General features: G+C 59.5%; 2 protein-coding genes across 3 annotated transcripts; one reads left to right on the top strand and one right to left on the bottom strand.

The window, feature by feature from the left end:
* Positions 1-666: 666 nt before the first annotated feature.
* DRAP1 (DR1 associated protein 1) lies at positions 667-11,767 on the bottom strand. 2 transcript variants are annotated; one of them, XM_029061540.2, is made up of 7 exons: positions 11,729-11,767; positions 11,219-11,291; positions 10,957-11,050; positions 2,611-2,730; positions 1,470-1,560; positions 1,202-1,293; positions 667-802 (listed from the first exon to the last, which is right to left on the bottom strand). In XM_029061540.2, the coding sequence occupies exons 2-7, from the start codon at positions 11,271-11,273 to the stop codon at positions 703-705; spliced, it is 552 nt and encodes a 183-aa protein (XP_028917373.1). In that variant the 5' UTR covers positions 11,274-11,291; positions 11,729-11,767; the 3' UTR covers positions 667-702. The 2 variants fall into 2 exon arrangements, with proteins under 2 accessions (XP_028917373.1, XP_028917372.1); XM_029061539.2 differs by lacking the exon at positions 11,729-11,767 and adding an exon at positions 11,429-11,543 and having other exon boundaries at positions 668-802.
* Positions 11,768-15,551: 3,784 nt separating this feature from the next.
* C3H11orf68 (chromosome 3 C11orf68 homolog) lies at positions 15,552-17,945 on the top strand. Its single transcript, XM_029060659.2, has 2 exons — positions 15,552-15,740; positions 17,142-17,945. Exon 2 carries the CDS (start codon positions 17,158-17,160, stop codon positions 17,911-17,913), a length of 756 nt encoding a protein of 251 aa, XP_028916492.1. The 5' UTR covers positions 15,552-15,740; positions 17,142-17,157; the 3' UTR covers positions 17,914-17,945.
* The last annotated feature ends 717 nt before the right edge of the window (positions 17,946-18,662 follow it).

Raw genomic sequence — 18,662 nt, 5'->3', positions numbered from 1 at the left:
CAGAGAAGTTAAGTGACTTGCTCAAGGTCACACAGCTGATCGGGGCGGAGGCGGGATTAGCACACACGACCCCTGACTCCCAAGCCCGGGCTCTTTCCACTGAGGCACGCTGCTTGTATCCACCCCAGCGCTTAGTACAGTCAGTAAGCGCTCGACAAATACCAGTTATCGTGAGAGAGGCCGGGGCAGTGGGCAGCTCCCCGTAGGAGAAGGGATAAGCGAGGAGTCTCGGTTCCTCCTGGACCCCACCCTTGCCAGCTTGGTTCCCCTTCCCACTGAGGCTTCCTCAGGCCCCGGGGTGGGGATTTTGCTCAAGTGGACGTCGGGGAGGGTCGGACAAGCGACCGCCCGGAACCGCACACCTTGCGACGGGGGATGAGGGGGACGAGAGCTCGAGGGGGGCGGGAGACCGGACGCTCGTGGCGGGCCCGGAACGTGGCTACTGACGCTGTCACGGTGTCCTCTCCCCCAGCGCTCAGTCCAGTGTTCCGCACCCAGTTAGCGCTCAGTAAAATCCACGGACCGCCGGGACCGAAGAATCCTGGGCCCTGAAGGACGACAAGTGACACGCAGACTCGGCCGCTTTTCTGCTTTTTTTTTTCCTTTTTTTTAATAAATTTAAGAACGTCCCCACCCTCCCCGCCTCCCCCCCCCGGCAACTAAAACCAACTAAAAGGGGGTGCGGGGCTGGGGGGGGGCGGGCTATGAGTCATAATCTTCTTCTTCGTCAGCAGCGGCGGGAGCGGGGGGCGGCGGGGGCAGGGGCAGGGTTGAGGTGAAAGGCAGGAAAGGGGTCGGGGGGCTGGAAGTCGGGGCGGGGAGGGGGAGAAAGGAAAAAGAGGGGTCAGCATCGCCGACGGAAAACGGCCCCCACCCCGCCGCCCGTGACTTCTCTCTAAAACGGGGCCTCTCCCCTCCGGCGGCCGAGGCGAAGCTCTCCGCTCTCCCCCGTCGCCTGCCCAGCTCCAGACGGACGGACCTGCCGGACCGGGGCGGCCCCCCGCCCCTCCTCTGCTCCCCTCACGGCTCGTTCCGGGCCCGCCCCGGGCCCTGCCCGCCCCGAGGGGTCCCCCGCTCCCCTTAAACCCCTTCTTTCCTAGGAGGCTTTGGGCCAGGAAGGAGACTCCGCCCGGCAGCCCTTCTCCCCGCCACCGCCCCCTGGTCAGGGCCCCCTCGGCCCCCCGGCTCGGCCCGGAGCTACCTCTGGAACCGGGGCGGGGGGGGTCTGCCGGCCTGGGGCGGTAGCGGCGCCGTCTCCTCCTCCCCGTCCGTCTCCGTGCCCTCCGAGTCGTCCTGGAGGGGTCGAGGCGCGTCGGCGGGGACGGCACCGCCGGTCGACGGGTGAGGCCCGGGAGGCGCAAGAGAGGGAACCCCCGCCCCGGCCCCGACACCTCCCCCGACCCCCCGTGGCTCCCGCGGCGGGGAGGAGGGTGGGCGGCCCGCCGGGTTTCTGGGAAGGCTCTCCTCACCTCCTGCTCGGAGTCCGTCCCCGACTGCTTCTTATCCTTCCCTTTCCCGCCGGCTCCGCCGTTCTTCCGCCCGCTGCCGGACTTCCGGCCCCTGGAAGCGAGCGGAGGGAGAGCGTGGTCTCGTTCATTCACTCGATGGTGTCTGTCGAGCGCTTACCGAGTGCAGAGCACTCCGCCGAGCGCTCGGCAGAGGACGATACGACAACAGAGAGACACGCGCCCTGCCCGCGACGAGCTGACGGTCTAGAGGCCTGCCGGTCCGTCCCGATGCCCCCTGCCATCCCCTCGACTGCCCTGGCGCCGACCTTCTAGACTGTCGGCTCGCTGTGGGCAGGGAATGTGTCTGTTTATTCTTTCGTTGTGCTCTCCCAACCGCTGAGTCCAGCGCTCCGCACACGGTAAGCGCTCAATAAATACGACCGACCGACCGACCTCTCCCTCCACACCCCGCTTCCTCCTCCGTCCTGCTTTATTTTTTTTTAATGGTATCCGTTAAGCGCTTACGGCGCGCCAACCGCTCCACTGAGCGCTGAGGGAGTTATACGAGGTTAATCAGGTCGGTCGGGGGCCCGGAGGCTTCATCCCCATTTTACAGAGGGGGGAACCGAGGCCCCGAAGTGAAGTGCCTCGCCCAAGATCACACAGCAGACGAGTGCAGAGCCGGGATCGGTAGATAGGGCCTTCCGACTCCCGGGCCCCTGCTCTATTCACTAGGCCATGCCGCCCCATGATAATGATAATCAAAATAACTGTGGGATCTGTACAGTGCTTACGACGTGCTAAGCGGTGTGGTAAATGCTGAGGCGGATCCAAGCAGACTGGGAGAGACACAGTCCCTCACCATCCCACGATCCCCATTTTACAGATGAAGGCACTGAGGCCCAGAGAAGTGAGGTGACTTGCTCAAGATCACACAGAGCCAGAATTAGAACCCAGGTCCTCCCGACTCCCGGGCCCGAGCTCTAGCCACTAGGCCACACCGCTCCCTCCCTCCGAGGGAAGCCCCCCAATCCGGGCTGTGCCCCTTGTTCCGTTCCACCCCGTCCCGCCGCCTAGGACCCTGTGCCAGCCCCGCGCCCGCCCTCTCTCCGTCTCCGCCACCCCCCCCTCCAGCTCTCTCGGGGGGTCCAGGCTGCCCTACCTGCGGGTTCCCTTGTCCCCATCCACGTGGTTGTCCTCTCCGTCTCCCTGCATGTCCGGCACCGAGGCCACCAGGTCCTTCAGGAAGTCAAACTGCTGCTCCAGCTCAATGCACTGCTTCCTGGAGGCACAAGAGCCGGTGGGGGAACGGGAAGGGGGAGAGGTCGAGGCGGGCGGGGGGCGGGCACGAGACGAGGGCGAAGGAGGGGCAGGGCGAGGCCAGCTTTGGGTCTGAAGGGCCGCCCCCCTCCCTCTGATTTTCCGGATTTAGGAATGAGAGGATCTGGGTTCTGATCCCCGCTCTGCCGCCTGCCTGCTCTGTGACCTTGGGCAAGTCACTTAACCTCCCTGGGCCTCAGTTCCCTCGTCTATAAAACGGGGATTCGATACCCGTTCTCCCTCCCCCTTAGCCGGTGAGCACCATGTGGGACAGGGACAGCGTCCAGACCGATGACCTTCTAACTACCCCATTCATTCAATCGTACTTATCGAGCGCTTACTGTGTGCAGGGCACCGTACTAAGCGCTTGGAAAGTCCAAGTCGGCCACAGCTAGAGACGATCCCTACCCAACAACGGGCTCACGGTACAGAAGGGGGAGATAGACCACAAAACAAGTAGACGGGCAGCACAGGGCTTAGCAACCAGAAAGCACATAACAGATTCTGTCATTATCATTAATAAGAACCATCGGTCGTACTTATTGAGTGCTGTACTAAGCGCTTGGGAGAGTGCGGTGCAACAGTGTTGACAGACATATTCCCTGCCCAAAAGGAGTTGACAGTCTAGAGGGGGAGATAAACGTTACCATAAATAAATTACGGCTACGTACAGAAGGGCTGAGAGGATGAGGGAGGGATGGATAACGGGTGCTTAAAAAGGGGACTGATCCAAGCGCAAGAGCAACACAGAAGGGAAAGGGAGTAGGGGAAATGAGAATTTTGTCAGAGCAAAACGGTGTGATTTTAATAAGACGGGGAGCGCTGTCGTATACGACGGGGGAAGGGAGTCTCAGGCCAGAGAAACACTGAGGCCTGGTGGAAAGTCAGTCAATAGCATTTATTAATAATAATAGTGGTTTTGTTAAGCGCGTACTGTGTGCAGGGCACTGTATTAAGCGCTGGGGGAGAGTACGCTGTAACGAACACATTCCCTGCCCACAACGAGCGTACAGCTAGAAGGGGAGAGAGATATAAATGCATTTAAATCAATTTACACGTATGCGTGTGAGTGTTCTGGGGCCGGGAGGGGAGGATGAATAAAGGGAGCAAGTGGAAGAAAAGGAAAAGAAGGCTTCATCAGGGAAGGCCTCTCGGAGGCGACGTGCCTTCGATAAGTCTCTGAAGGGGGGAAGAGTCACTGTCTGACGAATCTGAGGGAGGAGGGCGTTCCAGGCCAGCGGCGGGACGTAGGCGAGGGGTCGGCGGAGAGGTGGATGGGCAAGGGTCTCGAGGATTTGGGGAGACGTGTCCGAAACGTTTCTGTAGAAAAAGGCCCCGGGCAGCAGAGTGAAGTATGGACTGGAGTGGGGGGAGGCCGGAGGCTGGGAGGTCAGCAAAGGAGGCTGATGCGGTCATCCAGGCGGGGTAGGATGAGGGACCGTATTAACACGATAGCGGTCTGGATGGAGAGGAACGGGTGGATTTTAGCGGTGCTGTGAAGGTCCAACCGACAGGATTTAACGAAAATGTGGGTCGAACGACCGAGAGGAGTCAAGGATAAGGCCAAAGTTCCGGGCTTGTGAGACGGGAAGGAGGGTGGGGCCGTCTACAGTGATGGGAAAGTCAGGGGGAGGGCAGAGTTTGGGTGAGGAAAAAAAAAATGTTGATATTTGTTAAGCGCTTACTATGTGCAGAGCACCGTTCTAAGCGCTGGGGGAGATACAGGGTCACCGGGTCGTCCCACGTGAGGCTCACGGTCTTAATCCCCATTTTACGGATGAGGTCACTGAGGCACAGAGAAGCGAAGCGTCTCGCCCACAGTCACCCAGCTGACGAGTGGCAGATCCGGGATTCAAACCCATGATCTCCGACTCCCAAGCCCGGGCTCTTTCCACCGAGCCACGCTGCTTCGCTGAGAAGATAGGGGCATGAACCTGGGAGTCGGACGATCTGTGTTCTAATTCCAGCTCCTTCACTCGACTGCCGTATGACCTTGGGCAAGGCTGGGCCTCAGTTACCTCACCTGGAAAGGGGGGATCAAATCCTACTTCCTCCCGTATAGACCGGACAGCCCAAGTGGGACAGGGTCTGTATCGGAACGGACTGCCTCGTATCTACCCCAGCATTTAGTACAGTGCCTGGCACCCAGTAAGCACTTAACGAGCACCATAAAAGAAAAGGAGGGAGGATGTGGGCAAGAGGTCACCGGCAAGAGAGGCGAGATGGAGGTACCGCGGGCAGGTTGGCGTCAAGAGTGGGAAATGAGTGAGGTAAAAGAGGAGGGTAGGAGTTGACCGAGGGCTTTAGAGCCAACGGGGTTTCTGTTTGAGGCCGAGGTGGAGGGGCAACCGCTGGAGGTGCCTGAGGAGGGGGGAAATGCGGACTGAACGTTTTGGTGGAAAAACGATTGGGGCAGCAGAGTGAAGTAGAGACTGGGGTGGAGAGAGAGAGGAGGCTGGGAGGTCAGAGAGGAGGCCGATGCAGCGATAATAATAATAATAATGATGTTGGTATTTAAGCGCTTACTATCTGCCGAGCACTGTTCTAAGCGCTGGGGGAGATACACAGGGTCATCGGGTTGTCCCACGTGAGGCTCCCAGTTAATCCCCATTTTCCAGATGAGGTCACTGAGGCCCAGAGAAGTGAAGCGACTCGCCCACGGTCACGCAGCTGACGAGTGGCAGAGCCGGGATTCGAACCCATGACGTCCGACTCCCAAGCCCGGGCTCTGGCCACTGAGCCGCGCCGCTCCTCATCAAGGCGGGATATAAACGCTTCGAGCGGCACAGTAGCCGGATAGGGAGGAAAGGGTCGGACTGCGATCCAAGCGAAGGGCGGGTCGGCAGGATTCCCTGGGCTGGACGCGAGAGACGAGTCGAGGAGGAGGCCGAGGTTTCGGGCTCACGAGGCAGGGAGGACGGTGGTGCTGCCTACGGTGACGGAGAGTCAGGAGGACGGGGCTGGAGGGGGGAAGGCGAGGGGGGTCGTTTTGGACGTCCTGGAGGCGGGAGGAAACGGGAGACCGCGGAGAAGGAGAGAGGAGAGAGGTCGGGGCTCGAGGGGGAGACTGGGGAGCCAGCCGCACAGAGACGCGAGTTGAAGCGGCGGAAGCAAGTGAGTTCTCCGAGGGAGCTGGGGGGGATGGAGAAGAGAAGCAGAGGAAGCGGCAAGAGCCCGGGCCTGGGAGTCGGACAGACCTGGGTTCTAATCCCGGCTCCGTCGCTCGTCTGCTGCGTGACTTCGGGCAAGTCACTTCACTTCTCTGGGCCTCAGTTCCCTCATCTGGAAAATGGGGACTGAGACGGTGAACCCCACGCGGAACAGGGACTGGGTCCAACCCGACGATTTTCTATTTACCCCAGCGCTTAGTAAGACCTCATCAGATACTTTTTTAAAATTTTTATTAAGGGGGCGGGGGGAGGTACCTTATTAGACTAGAAGAGAAGGGCGTCTTCTTCCCGCACCTAGAGACTTATCTCTAGACTCTAAGCGAGGTAAAGAAGCAGAGCACGGATCTGGGAGACAGAAGGCCCTGGGTTCTAATTCCAGCACTACAACTTGTCTGCTGTGTGACCTTGGGCGAGTCACTTCACTTCCCCTCTAAACTGAAGCTCATTGTGGGCAGGGAATGTGTCTACTGTTCTACTGTCCTCTCCCAAGCGCTCAGTACAGTGCTTTGCACGCAGTAAGCGCTCGATAAAAACGGAATGAATGACTTCTCTGGGCCTCAATTCCTTCATCTGTAAAATGGGGATTACGACCGTGAGCCCCATGTCGGACGGGGGCTGTGTCCACCACGATTTGTCCGCACTGACCCCGGCGTTTGGTACGGTGCCTGGCATCTAGTAAGCACCTATTGAATACTGCAGTTCTTACTATTCTAGGTGGGGAACGCAGAGAAGCAGCGGGGCTTAGGGGATAGAGCCCGGCCTTGGGAGTCAGAGGACGTGGGTTCTAATCCCGGCTCCGCCACCTGTCTCTGCGCGTAAGCCGCTTAACATCCCTGAGCCTCAGTTCCCTCATCTGTAAAATGGGGATTAAGACTGTGAGCCCCACGTGGAACAACCCGATGACCTTATATCTCCCCCAGCGCTTAGAACAGTGCTTGGCACACAGGAAACGCCTAACAAATATCATCATTATTATTATACCTGCCAATTCTGTTGTACTGAACTATTGTACTATCCCAAGTGCTTAGTACAGTGCGCTACACACAGAAAGCTCCCCAATAAATGCATTCATTCATTCATTCAACTGTATTTACTGAGCGCTAACTGACCGATCAGAGGGGGTCACCTGCGGTAGAGGCCACTGTGGCCACGGAGTCCGACGGGGCCCTGGCCCGCTGGCCGGATGCCAGGGCTTCCGTGAAGGGGCTGGGCAAAGGGGACCCTGGTCCCTGGTGGGGCCAGGGAGCAGATCGATCAATCAATCAATCAATCAGTGCTATTTACTGAACGCTTACTGGGTACTAAGCATTTGGGAGGGCACAATAAGGCCTTCCCCGATTAAGCCCCACATTCTTCTTCTCCCACTCTCTTCCGCTTCACCCTGACTTGCTCCCTTTTCGTTCGTGCATTCAACCGTCTTCTCTGAGCCCTTACTACGTGCCGAGCACTGTACTAAGCACTTGGGAGAGGACAGTATAGCAATGAACAGAATCCCCGCCCGCAACCAACTCAAAGTCCGGAGGGATCGAGTTGGACACAGCCCCCGTCCCACGGGAGGTTCGCACCCTGAACCCCCATTTTACAGACGAGGGAACTGAGGCACGGAGCAGCAAAGTGACTTGCCCAAGGTCACACAGCAGACAAGCGGTGGAGCCGGGATTAGAACCCACGACCTTCCGACGCCCAGGCCAGTCACCGGGGTCCGTATCTCTAATTTTATTTATCTGTATCGACGTCTGTCTCCCCTCCTCTAGACTGTGAGCTCGCTGTGGGCAGGGAAGGTGTCTGCCACAGTTGGATATCGTCCTCTCCCACGCGCTCAGTCCAGCGCTCTGCGCACAGTAAGCGCTCGATAAATACGACTCAAGTAATGAATTACCAGACCCGTTCCCGGCCCATACGGAGCCTTCGGTCTTTTGGGATTCCGGGAAAGGGCTAGAGGTTGGGAGCCTCGGAAGTCTCATTCATGCAACTGGATTTAGCGAACGCTCACGGTGTGCAAAACACTGTACTAAGCACCGGGGAGAGCACAATACGACAACAAACGGACACCTGCCCGCCCTCCACCGGCTCACGATCTAGAGGACACGTAGCCTCCCGCCAGGGCTGGCGAGATTTCTCCTGCTTCCTCCTCTCGATAAACCATCCTGGGACTCGTCTCCCACCTCTTCGTAAACTCTTCTTTCAGTCGTTTGTATTTACGAAGCGCCGACTGCGTGCACGGCACTGTAAAAGGCGCTGGGGAAAGGCCCTTACGTGGCGTAGCGGAGGGCGCACAGGCCCGGGAGTCGGAAGGCCGTGGGTTCTTATCCTGCCCCTGCCACTTGTCTGCTGTGTGGCCTCGGACAAGTCACTTCACTTCTCTGGGCCTCAGTTATCCGTAAAATGGGGACTGAGACTGTGAGCCCCACGTGGGGCAGGGGCTGTGCGTCCAATTTGCTAGAGAAGCAGCGCGGCTCAGTGGAAAGAGCCCGGGCTTGGGAGCCTGAAGTCGTGGGTTCTAATCCCGCCTCCGCCACGTGTCAGCCGCGTGACTGTGGGCAAGCCGCTTCACTTCTCTGGGCCTCAGTTCCCTCACCTGGAAAATGGGGATGAAGGCCGGAGCCCCACGGGGGACAACCTCACACTATCCTGTATCTACCTCAGCGTTTATTCTTGATTCTATTTATGGTGATGATTAAGTTGTCTTGTTTCTGTCCGCCCGTCTCCCCCGATTAGACCGTGAGCCCGTCACCGGGCAGGGATGGTCTCTATCCGTTGCCGAATCGTCCATGCGAATTGTACATAGAGCAGCAGCGTGGCTCAGTGGCCAGAGCCCGGGCTTGGGAGTCAGAGGTCACGGGTTCTAATCGCGACTCTGCCACTTGTCAGCGGTGGGACTTTGGGCGAGTCGCTTAACTTCTCTGGGCCTCAGTTCCCTCATCTGGAAAATGGGGCTGGAGACCGGAGCCCCATGGGGGACAGGGACCGCGTCCAACCTGATCTGCTTGGATCCACCCCAGCGCTTACTACAGTGTCTGGCACATAGTTAAGCGCTTAACAAATGCCATAACTATTACATTGCAAGCGCTTAGTTCAGCGCTCTGCACATAGTAAGCGCTCAATAAATACTATTGAATGAATGAACGTTTAAAAGAGTGCTTGGCCCATAGTAAGCGCTTAACAACTACCAATATCATTATTATTATTGAGAAGCAGCGTGGCTCAGTGGAAAGAGCCCGGGCTTGGGAGTCAGAGGTCGCGGGTTCTAATCCCACCCCTGCCACCTGTCAGCTACGTGGCTTTGGGCAAGTCGCTCCACTTCTCCGGGCCTCAATTACCTCACCTGTAAAATGGGGATGAAGACCGTGAGCCTCACGGGAGACAACCTGATGACCCTGTATCTACCCCAGCGCTTAGAACAGTGCTTGGCATGTAATAAGCGCTTAACAAACACCATCATGATTATTATGATTTTTATTAACAATCAACAGTTGCTGCCCACAACAAGCTCACAGTTTAGAAGGTGAGGAATAACTTGGGTCTCGTTAGACTCTTGCGGTGCTTGGTGACAAGGGCCCGGGCTCGGGAGTCAGAGGTCGTGGGTTCTAATCCCTCCTCTGCCGCTTGTCTGCCGCGGGACCCTGGGCAAGCCGCTTCACTTCTCTGGGCCTCGGTTCCCTCATCTGTAAGAGGGGGATGGAGACTGTGAGCCCCAGTGGGACGACCCGATCGCCTCGCTGCCTGTCTCCTTGTTTTGTTGTCTCCCCCCTTTTAGACTGTGAGCCTGTCGTCGGGCAGGGATCGTCTCTATCCGTTGCCCAATTGTCCATTCCAAGCGCTCAGTACACTGCTCTGCACACGGTAAGTGGACCGTCTCTGTTGCCGACTTGTTCATTCCAAGCGCTTAGTACGGTGCTCTGCACATAGTAAGCGCTCAATAAACACTATTGAATAATAAACGCGACTGAACGAATAAAGCCCCCCTTCTAGCCTGCGAGCCCGATGACGGGGCAGGGAGGGTCTCTGGTGCCGAACCGTCCTCTCCCAAGCGCTCAGTGCAGCGCTCTGCACACGGTAAGCGCTCAAGAAATACGAATGACTGAATGAAGCCCCCCTTCTAGCCTTTGAGCCCGTTGCTGGGGCAAGGGTGGTCTCTCTCTGTTGCTGAATTGTCTTCTCCCAAGCGCCCAGTGCAGCGCTCTGCACAGAGTAGGCGCTCAAGAAATACGACTAAATGAACGAAGCCCCCCCTTCTAGCCTGCGAGCCCGTTGTTGGGGCAGGGAGGGTCTCTGGTGCCCAACTGGCCTCTCCCCAGCGCTCAGTACAGCGCTCTGCACACGGCAGGCGCTCAAGAAATACGACTGAATGGATGAATGAATGAATGAATGAATGGGGCAGGGACGGTCCCTATGGTTGAACTGTCCTCTCCCCAGCGCTCAGTACAGCGCTGTGCACACGGCAAGCGCTCAAGAAATACGACTGAATGGATGAATGAATGAATGAATGAATGAATGGGGCAGGGACGGTCCCTACGGCCGAACTGTCCTCTCCCCAGCGCTCAGTACAGCGCTCTGCACACGGCAAGCGCTCAAGAAATACGACTGAATGGATGAATGAATGAATGAATGAATGGGGCAAGGACGGTCCCTATGGTTGAACTGGCCTCTCCCCAGCGCTCAGTACAGCGCTGTGCACACGGCAGGCGCTCAAGAAATACGACTGAATGGATGAATGAATGAATGAATGGGGCAAGGACGGTCCCTATGGTTGAACTGTCCTCTCCCCAGCGCTCAGTACAACGCTCTGCACACGGCAGGCGCTCAAGAAATACGGTCGAAGGAAGGAAGGAAGGACTAAGTTGTGTGGGTCCCGACCCGTCGGGGCCGTGGTCCTGCGGTTGGGGGCGGGGCCCGGGCCTCCTCCTCCTCCTCCTCCTCCTCCTCCTCCTCGCCCCCCGGGGCTGGGCAGAGCGTTGTGCGCACAGTGGCGGGCGGGGAGGGGAGGGGAGGGGAGGGAGGAGGGTCCCGTCACTCACAGATGCGAGGTGGTCATGGTCTTGGCGTTGCGGGCCTGGGTGACCTGGCAGGCCTTCTTCAGCAGCGACTCCAGGAAGAGCTCCAGGGCCCGGGCTGCCCGGCGCCGCCGCCCCCCGGTCAAGGAAAACCCCGTGCCCGGCTGGCCGGGGGGGGGGGGACGACGACGACGACGACCCCCAAAGGCCGGGCCCCCCGGGGCCTCCCTCCCCGCGCCGCCCCCCCCCCGCCCCTCCCCCCAGGACCGGCCGCCCCCCAGGATACAGATGATGACCGGCACGGCCGCCGCCACCTTCCCGATCTCCTCGTCCGTCTGCATGATCTTCTTGATCCTCGCCTAAGGCGCGGGGCCGGGACACAGAGGGGGGAAGGGGGAGCGGGATGAGGGGCAGGGAGCACCCCCCACCCCCCCGGGGCCTGCTCCGGCTGCTCCGGCTGCTCCGGCTCCTCCTCCCCGCCGCCCCCGAGCCTCACCGGGGGGAAGCGCGCATTGTACTTCTTCTTCTTGCTCGGCATCGCGGCGGCTGCTGCTCCTCCCGCTGCTCCTCCTGCTGCTGCTCCCTCCTCCCTCTTCCTCCTCCTCCTCCTCCTCCAGCAGCCGCCGCCGCCGCCGCCGCTTCCCGGGCCCCGCGCCGGCTCCCCCCGCGCCCTAGCGCCGCCCGACGGCGCGCTCCTCCTCCAGCCCCACCCGCCGCCGGCTCCCCTTGGGTCCTAGCGCCGCGCCTCGCCCGCTCCTTCGGCCCCAGCGGGCCGCCGGCTCCCCCTGGGTCCTACCTTTCATTCATTCATTCCATCGTATTTATTGAGCGCTTACTACGGGCAGAGCATTGGACTCGGCGCTTGGAATGGACAAATCGGCAACAGATAGAGACCGTCCCTGCCTTTTGACGGGCGCACGGTCTAATCGGGCAGCTCCCTCGTTTCCCCCCCCCCCCCCAACACCCCAATCTCTGGGCCCTGCTCCGCCCGCCCGGGATCCCTCTGGGTCTTAGCGCCTCCGTGCTCCAGCTCTAGCCCCACCGGCGGCAGACTCCCCTTGGGTCCTAGCGCCGCCCTCTTCCTGCAGCCCCACCGGCGGCCGGCTCCCCCTGGGTCCTAGATCTCAAGTCTCTCTCTCTCTCTCTCTCTCTCTCTCTCTCCCTCTCTCCCATCTACGGGCCCTGCTCCGCCCGCCCGGGCTCCCCCCGGGTCCTAGCGCCTCCCGTCTCCTCCTCCTCCAGCTTGACCGGCGGCCGGCTCCCCCTGGGTCCTAACTCCCTGCCTCCCCCATCCCCCGGGCCGGGTTCCGCGCGCCCCTCTCCGCCCCCGGCTCCCCCCCGGGTCCTAGCGCCGCCCGACCGATGTCCTCCTTTCATTCATTCGTTCAGTCGTATTTATTGAGCGCTTACTATGTGCAGAGCACTGGACTAAGCGCTTGGAATGGACGATTGGGCAACAGATAGAGACCATCCCTGCCCAACGACGGGCTCCCAGTCTAAAAGAAGGGCTTCTCTTCCTCCAGCCCGCCCGGCGGTCGGCTCCCCCTGGATCCTAGCTCTCTGGTGGCCCCCAGTTCTCAGCTCCTAGCGCCCTCCGTTTCCCCTCTCTGTAGTAATAATAATAATAATAATAATAATGATGTTGGTATTTGTTAAGCACTTACTATGTGCGGAGCACTGTTGTAAGCGCTGGGGGAGATACAGGGTCATCAGGGGGTCCCACCGTGAGGCTCCCAGTCTTCATCCCCATTTTACAGATGAGGGAACTGAGGCTCAGAGAAGTGAAGTGACTTGCCCACAGTCACACAGCTGACAAGTGGCAGAGGCAGGATTCGAACCCATGATCATAATAATAATAATAATGGTACTTGTTGAGCACTTACTATGTGCCGAGCATTGCTCAAAGCCCTGGGGTACATACAAGGTAATAATAATGTTGATATTTGATCAGGTCGTCCCACATAATAATGATAATAATTATGATAATAATGACGGTATTCGTTAAGGATTTACTATGTGCCAAGCACTGTTCGAAGCCCTGGGGGAGATACGAGGTGATCAGGTTGTCCCATGGGGGGCTCACAGTCTTTTTATCCCCGTTTGACAGATGAGGGCATGGAGGCCCAGAGAAGTGAAGTGACCGCCCCAAGGTCACCCAGCAGACAAGGGACAGAGCTGGGATTAGACCCCACGACCATCTTAGTCCCAGGCCCCGGCTCTATTCACTCTGCCACGTAATGGTATTTCTATTAAGCACTTATTATGCGTCGGACACTGTACTAAGCGCTGAGGTGCCATTTAGTTGCCATTGTTTTTACGAGATGTTCTTCCCCTCGACTCTATTTATCGCCGTCGTTCTCGTCCGTCCGTCTCCCCCGATCAGACCGTCAGCCCGTCAAACGGCAGGGACCGTCTCTATCTGTTGCCGACTTGTTCATTCCAAGCGCTTAGTCCGGTGCTCTGCACATAGTAAGCGCTCAATAAATACTATTGAATGAATGAATGAATGAATGAAGGTGGATACACACGACCCGTCCCCTATGGGGCTCACAGCCTTAAGCCCCATTTGACAGATGAGGGGACTGAGAGGTGAAGTGACTCGCCCAAGGCCACCCAGCAGACAAGGGGCAGAGAGGGGATTGGAACCCACGACTTTCTGACTCCCAGGCCCCGGCTCAAGCCACTAAGCATGTCGCTTCTCAGCTCAACGGTTTCCCTCCCTCCCTCCACCGGTCCTACCGCCCTCCGTTTCCCCTCATTCTGGTATTGTCGCTAAACGTTTACTCTGTGCTGGGCACCGTACTAAGCGCTGGGGTGAATCCAAGCGGGATTTACTGAGAAGTGAAGTGACCTGGGGCCCTGTGGATAGAGTCAAGCAACTCGGATTGGCCTCGGACCCCGTCCCACGTAGGGCTCACGGTCTCATGCATTCAGTCATATTCGTGAAGCGCTTACTGTGTGCAGAGCACCGGACTAAGCGCTTGGAATGGTCAATTCGGCAACAGATAGAGACCGTCCCTGCCCAACGACGGGTTTGCAGCCTCGAGCCTCATCAGACAGATGAGGGGCCTGGGAAATGAAGTGGTTTGCCCAAGGCCACACAGCAGACCAGGGGCGGAGGAGGGATTCGAATCCATGACCTTCTAACTCCCAGGCCCGCCCCCCTGGGTCCTAGCGCCTTCCGTACACCCCTCGTTAGGTTTGTGGGTTTTTAAAATAATAATAATGGTATTTGTTAAGCGCCTACTACGTGCAAAGCACTGTTCTAAGCGCTGGGGGGGGGGAAATACAAAGTGATCAGATTGTCCCACGTGGGGCTCACAGTCTTAATCCTCATTTTGCAGTCGAGGGAACTGAGGCACAGAGAATGAATTAATTAACGGTGGTATTTGTTAAGCGCTTACTCTGTGCAGAGCACTGTTCTAAGCGCTGGGGGAGATACAGGGTCATCAGGTTGTCCCCCGTGAGGCTCACAGTTAATCCCCATTTTACAGATGAGGTAACTGAGGCCCAGAGAAGTGAAGTGACTTGCCCAGAGTCACACAGCTGACAAGTGGCAGAGCCGGGACTCGAACCCATGACCTCTGATCCCAAGTCTGGGATCTTTCCACTGGGCCACGCTGCTTCTCTAGTTTTAAGCACTCATTCTGTGGCAGGCACTGTGTTAAGCGCTGGGGTGGATCCAAGCAAGTGGGGTTGGACCCAGTCCCCGTCCCACGTGGGGCTCCCGGTCTCCATCCCCATTTGACAGATGAGGGAACTGAGGCCCAGGGAAGTAATAATAATGTTGGTATTTGTTAAGCGCTTACTATGTGCAGAGCACTGTTCTAAGCGCTGGGGTAAACACAGGGGAATCAGGTTGTCCCACGTGGGGCTCCCAGTCTTAATCCCCATTTTACAGATGAGGGAACTGAGGCCCAGAGAAGTTAAGTGACTTGCCCAGAGTCACACAGCTGACAAGTGGCAGAGCTGGGATTTGAACTCATGAGCCCTGACTCCAAAGCCCGTGCTCTTTCCACTGCGCCACGCTGCTCCTCTGGAAGTGAAGCGCGACGGGCCCCAGGCCACACAGCAGACAAGGGGCAGAGGTGGGATTAATAATAATAATAACAATAATAATAATGTTGGTGTTTGTTAAGCGCTTAGTATGTGCAGAGCGCTGTTCTAAGCACTGGGGGAGATCCAGGGTCTTCAGGTTGGCCCACGTGAGGTTCAGTCTTAATGAATCCCTATTTTAATAATAATAATAATGTTGGTATTTGTGAAGCGCTTCCTATGTGCGGGGCACCGTTCGAAGCGCCGGGGGGAGGCCCAGGGTCATCGGGTCGGTCCACGTGAGGCTCCCAGTCTTCAGCCCCATTGAACAGACGAGGTCGCCGAGGGGCCGAGAGGTGAAGGGACTGGTCCAAAGTCACCCAGCGGACAGGCGGCGGGGGCGGGATTCGAACCCACGACCCCTGGCTCCTAAGGCCGGGCTCTCGCCACCTGACCCCCTCCCTCCCCCCTCCGGGCCCAGCGGCTCCGAGGGCCGGCGGCCGCCCCCGGGTCCTAGCGCCCGGCGGGTGTGGGGGTGCGTCGTGGCCCCGCCCCTTCCGGTGTGGGCGGGGCCTCGGGCGGGGCCTCGGGCGGGTCCCGGCCCGCTCTGCTCGGCTCCGCTGTTCTCCATAAAGTTGTTGTTGAAGGCAGCGCTGGCCGGCTAAGATGGCGGCGGGCTGAGGGAAGGGGAGGCCGGGGGGGGGGCGGCGGCGGGCCGGGCTCAGCCGAGCGGAGGCGCCTCAGCGCGGCGGAGACGAGCGGGCGGAGAGCGGGTGAGGGGGCGCCGGGTTGGCGGGAGGTGCGGGCCCGGCGCGGGGCCTTGGGAAGCGCCGCCACACTTGGGCCATCGGGAGGGGAGGGCACGGGAGACGGGGGGGCGGCGAGAGGGAGGGCGGCCGCTCAGGAGGCTCAGCTGCCCCGCCCCCATCCACTCCACCCCCCCATTCTCCTCATCCCCTCCCCCATTCCTCCATCCATCCGTCCCCCCCTTCCCTCCATTCCCTCTATTCATCCTTTCCTTCTATCCATCCTCTCCATCCATCTCCTCTATCCATCCATCCATCTCCTGTATCTATCCATCCATCCCCTCTATCCATCCATCCATCCATCCATCCATCCATCCCCTCCATCCATCCATCCATCCATCCATCCATCCACCCACCTATCTCCTCTATCCATATCCATCCATTTCCTCTCTCTGTCGATCCATCCCCTCTATCCATCCATCCCTTCTACCCATCCATCCCCTCCATCCATCCTTCCATCCATCCATCTCCTGTATCTATCCATCCATCCCCTCTATCCATCCATCCCCTCTATCCATCCATCCATCCCTTCTATCCATCTCCTCTATCCATCCATCCATCCATCCATCCATCCATCCATCCATCCATCTCCTGTATCTATCCATCCATCCCCTCTATCCATCCATCCCCTCTATCCATCCATCCCTTCTATCCATCCATCCATCTCCTCTATCCATCCATCCATCCATCCCCTCTATCTATCAATCCATCCCCTCTATCCATCCATCCATCCATCCACCCACCCACCTATCTCCTCTAACCATATCCATCCATCCATCCCTTCTATCCATCCATTTCCTTTATCCATCCATCCCCTCTATCCATCCGTCCATCCATCCATCTCCTGTATCTATCCATCCATCCCCTCTATCCATCCATCTCCTCTATCCATCCATCTCCTCCATCCATCCATCTCCTCCATCCATCCATCTCCTCCATCCATCCATCCATCCATCCATCCATCCATCCATCCATCCATCCACCCATCCCCTCTATCAATCCATCCATCCATCCATCTATCTCCTCTATCTATCCATCCATCCATTTCCTGTATCTATCCATCCATCTCTTCTGTCCACCCATCCATCCCCTCTATCCATCCATCCCCCATCCATCCTCTCCATCCATCCATCCCCCACCCCCCCATTCCCCTATCCCCCCTTCCATCCATCCCCTCCATCCATCCCTCATCTATCCCCTCTATCCATCCATTCCCTCTATCCATCCTCTCCATCTATCCCCTCTATCCTTCCCCCCCATCCATCCTCTCTATCCTTCATCCCATCCCTCCCTCCCCCCCATCCATCCACCCCCCTCCCCAACCATCCATCCATCCATCCGTCTCCATCCCCCCGGCCCCATCCCCAGTCCCCCCTTCTTTAGGATGGAGCCAGGGGACGAGACGGAGGAGGAGTCGTCTCCCGGAGGCGGCGAGGACGGCTTCACGGCCGAGCACCTGGCCGCCGAGGCCATGGCGGCCGACATGGACCCCTGGCTGGTCTTCGACGCCCGCAGCACCCCGGGGGCGGAGCTGGACGCCTGGCTGGCCGCCTACCCGCCCTCCCGGGTCTCCCGCTACGGGGGACCCGACGCCCCCAACCCCCAGCCCGTGGGCTGGATCGCGGCCTACGGCCCGGACTACGCGCCGGGGGCCGGCGACGTCCAGGGGCTCCAGGCGGCCTGGGAGGCCCTGCGGGCCGGCGGCCGCCCCATCACCCCCGCCACCCTGCGGGACCTGGCCCTGACCCACCGGGTCCTCACGGGCAAGTGGCTCATCTACCTGGCCCCCGGCTTCAAGTTGGACCACGCCTGGGCCGGCATCGCCCGGGCCGTGGTGGCCGGGAAGCTGCAGGTGGCCAAGGTGAGCCCCCGGGGCGGCGACGGGGAGCGGCAGGTCATCTGCGTCTACACCGACGACTTCACGGACCGGGCGGGCGTGCTGGAGGCCGACGCCGCCATCCGGGCCGCCGGCGTCAAGTGCCTGCTGACCTACAAGCCGGACGTCTACACCTACCTGGGCATCTACCGGGCCAACCGCTGGCACCTGTGCCCCACCCTCTACGAGAGCCGCTACCACCTGGAGAGCCGGCCCCGCTGCTCTCGGGTGCTGGACCGCGCCCGCAACGTGGAGCTCACCTAGGGGGGCCCGGGGTGGGGGGCGGCCGGCACGGGGAGGGGGACCGAATGGAGCCGGGGGGGGGGGGGCGAGGGGAGGCCTGTCGGGGCCGGGGGGGGGGGGCGCGGCAGCGACCGTATACCCCCGAACCCCGCGTCGTCTTCTCCCCGCCCCTCGGCGGGGTCGGCTCCTCCCTCTCACTCATCCGGAGGGGAAGAGGAGCCGCGCTGGCTCCCGGGAACTGGTTGACTTCCCGCCCCTGTCTCCGCGGGTCTTCCCATCGCTGCTGCTGCTGCTGCTGCTGCTAAAAATGTCAGGGAGGAAACCCGGCCCTCTCGGAGGCAGATCCCCTCTCCCTGCCGCCTCATCCCCGTTCCCCGGCTTCTCCCCCCCGAACGCCGCCGGTTTCTCCCTCGGTTTCCCTCTCCGGCGACTTGGGTGCCACAGCTGGGTGGAGAGGGGAGCGGTGCATGTTGAGAGTCGTGACCCTGATCGTCCTGGAGCAGGAGCAGCGGGGTCGGGCTGGGGGGGGTCCTGAGTATAAAACTCAAGGTCGCCACACTCCCCCCCAGCCTCTCCCCACACACATAACCTTCCCCCCCGCAACCCTGGACTGAGACCACGACCCCCGTCCTCTTCTATCACAGTTCCCTCTTCCTTTCCTATTCAATAAAGACCTGTGGGGTCCCTTCACGTTTTCTGTTAATTCCCTCTCGGGGTGGCCGCGTTGGTCGCCCGGCTCGGGGGCGGGAGTTTACGGGAGGCGGGACGGG

The sequence above is a fragment of the Ornithorhynchus anatinus genome, chromosome 3 (genome assembly GCF_004115215.2).
Source record: "Ornithorhynchus anatinus isolate Pmale09 chromosome 3, mOrnAna1.pri.v4, whole genome shotgun sequence".
Classification (NCBI taxonomy): Eukaryota; Metazoa; Chordata; class Mammalia; order Monotremata; family Ornithorhynchidae; genus Ornithorhynchus; species Ornithorhynchus anatinus.
This window is presented reverse-complemented; position numbering and strand designations above follow the sequence as displayed.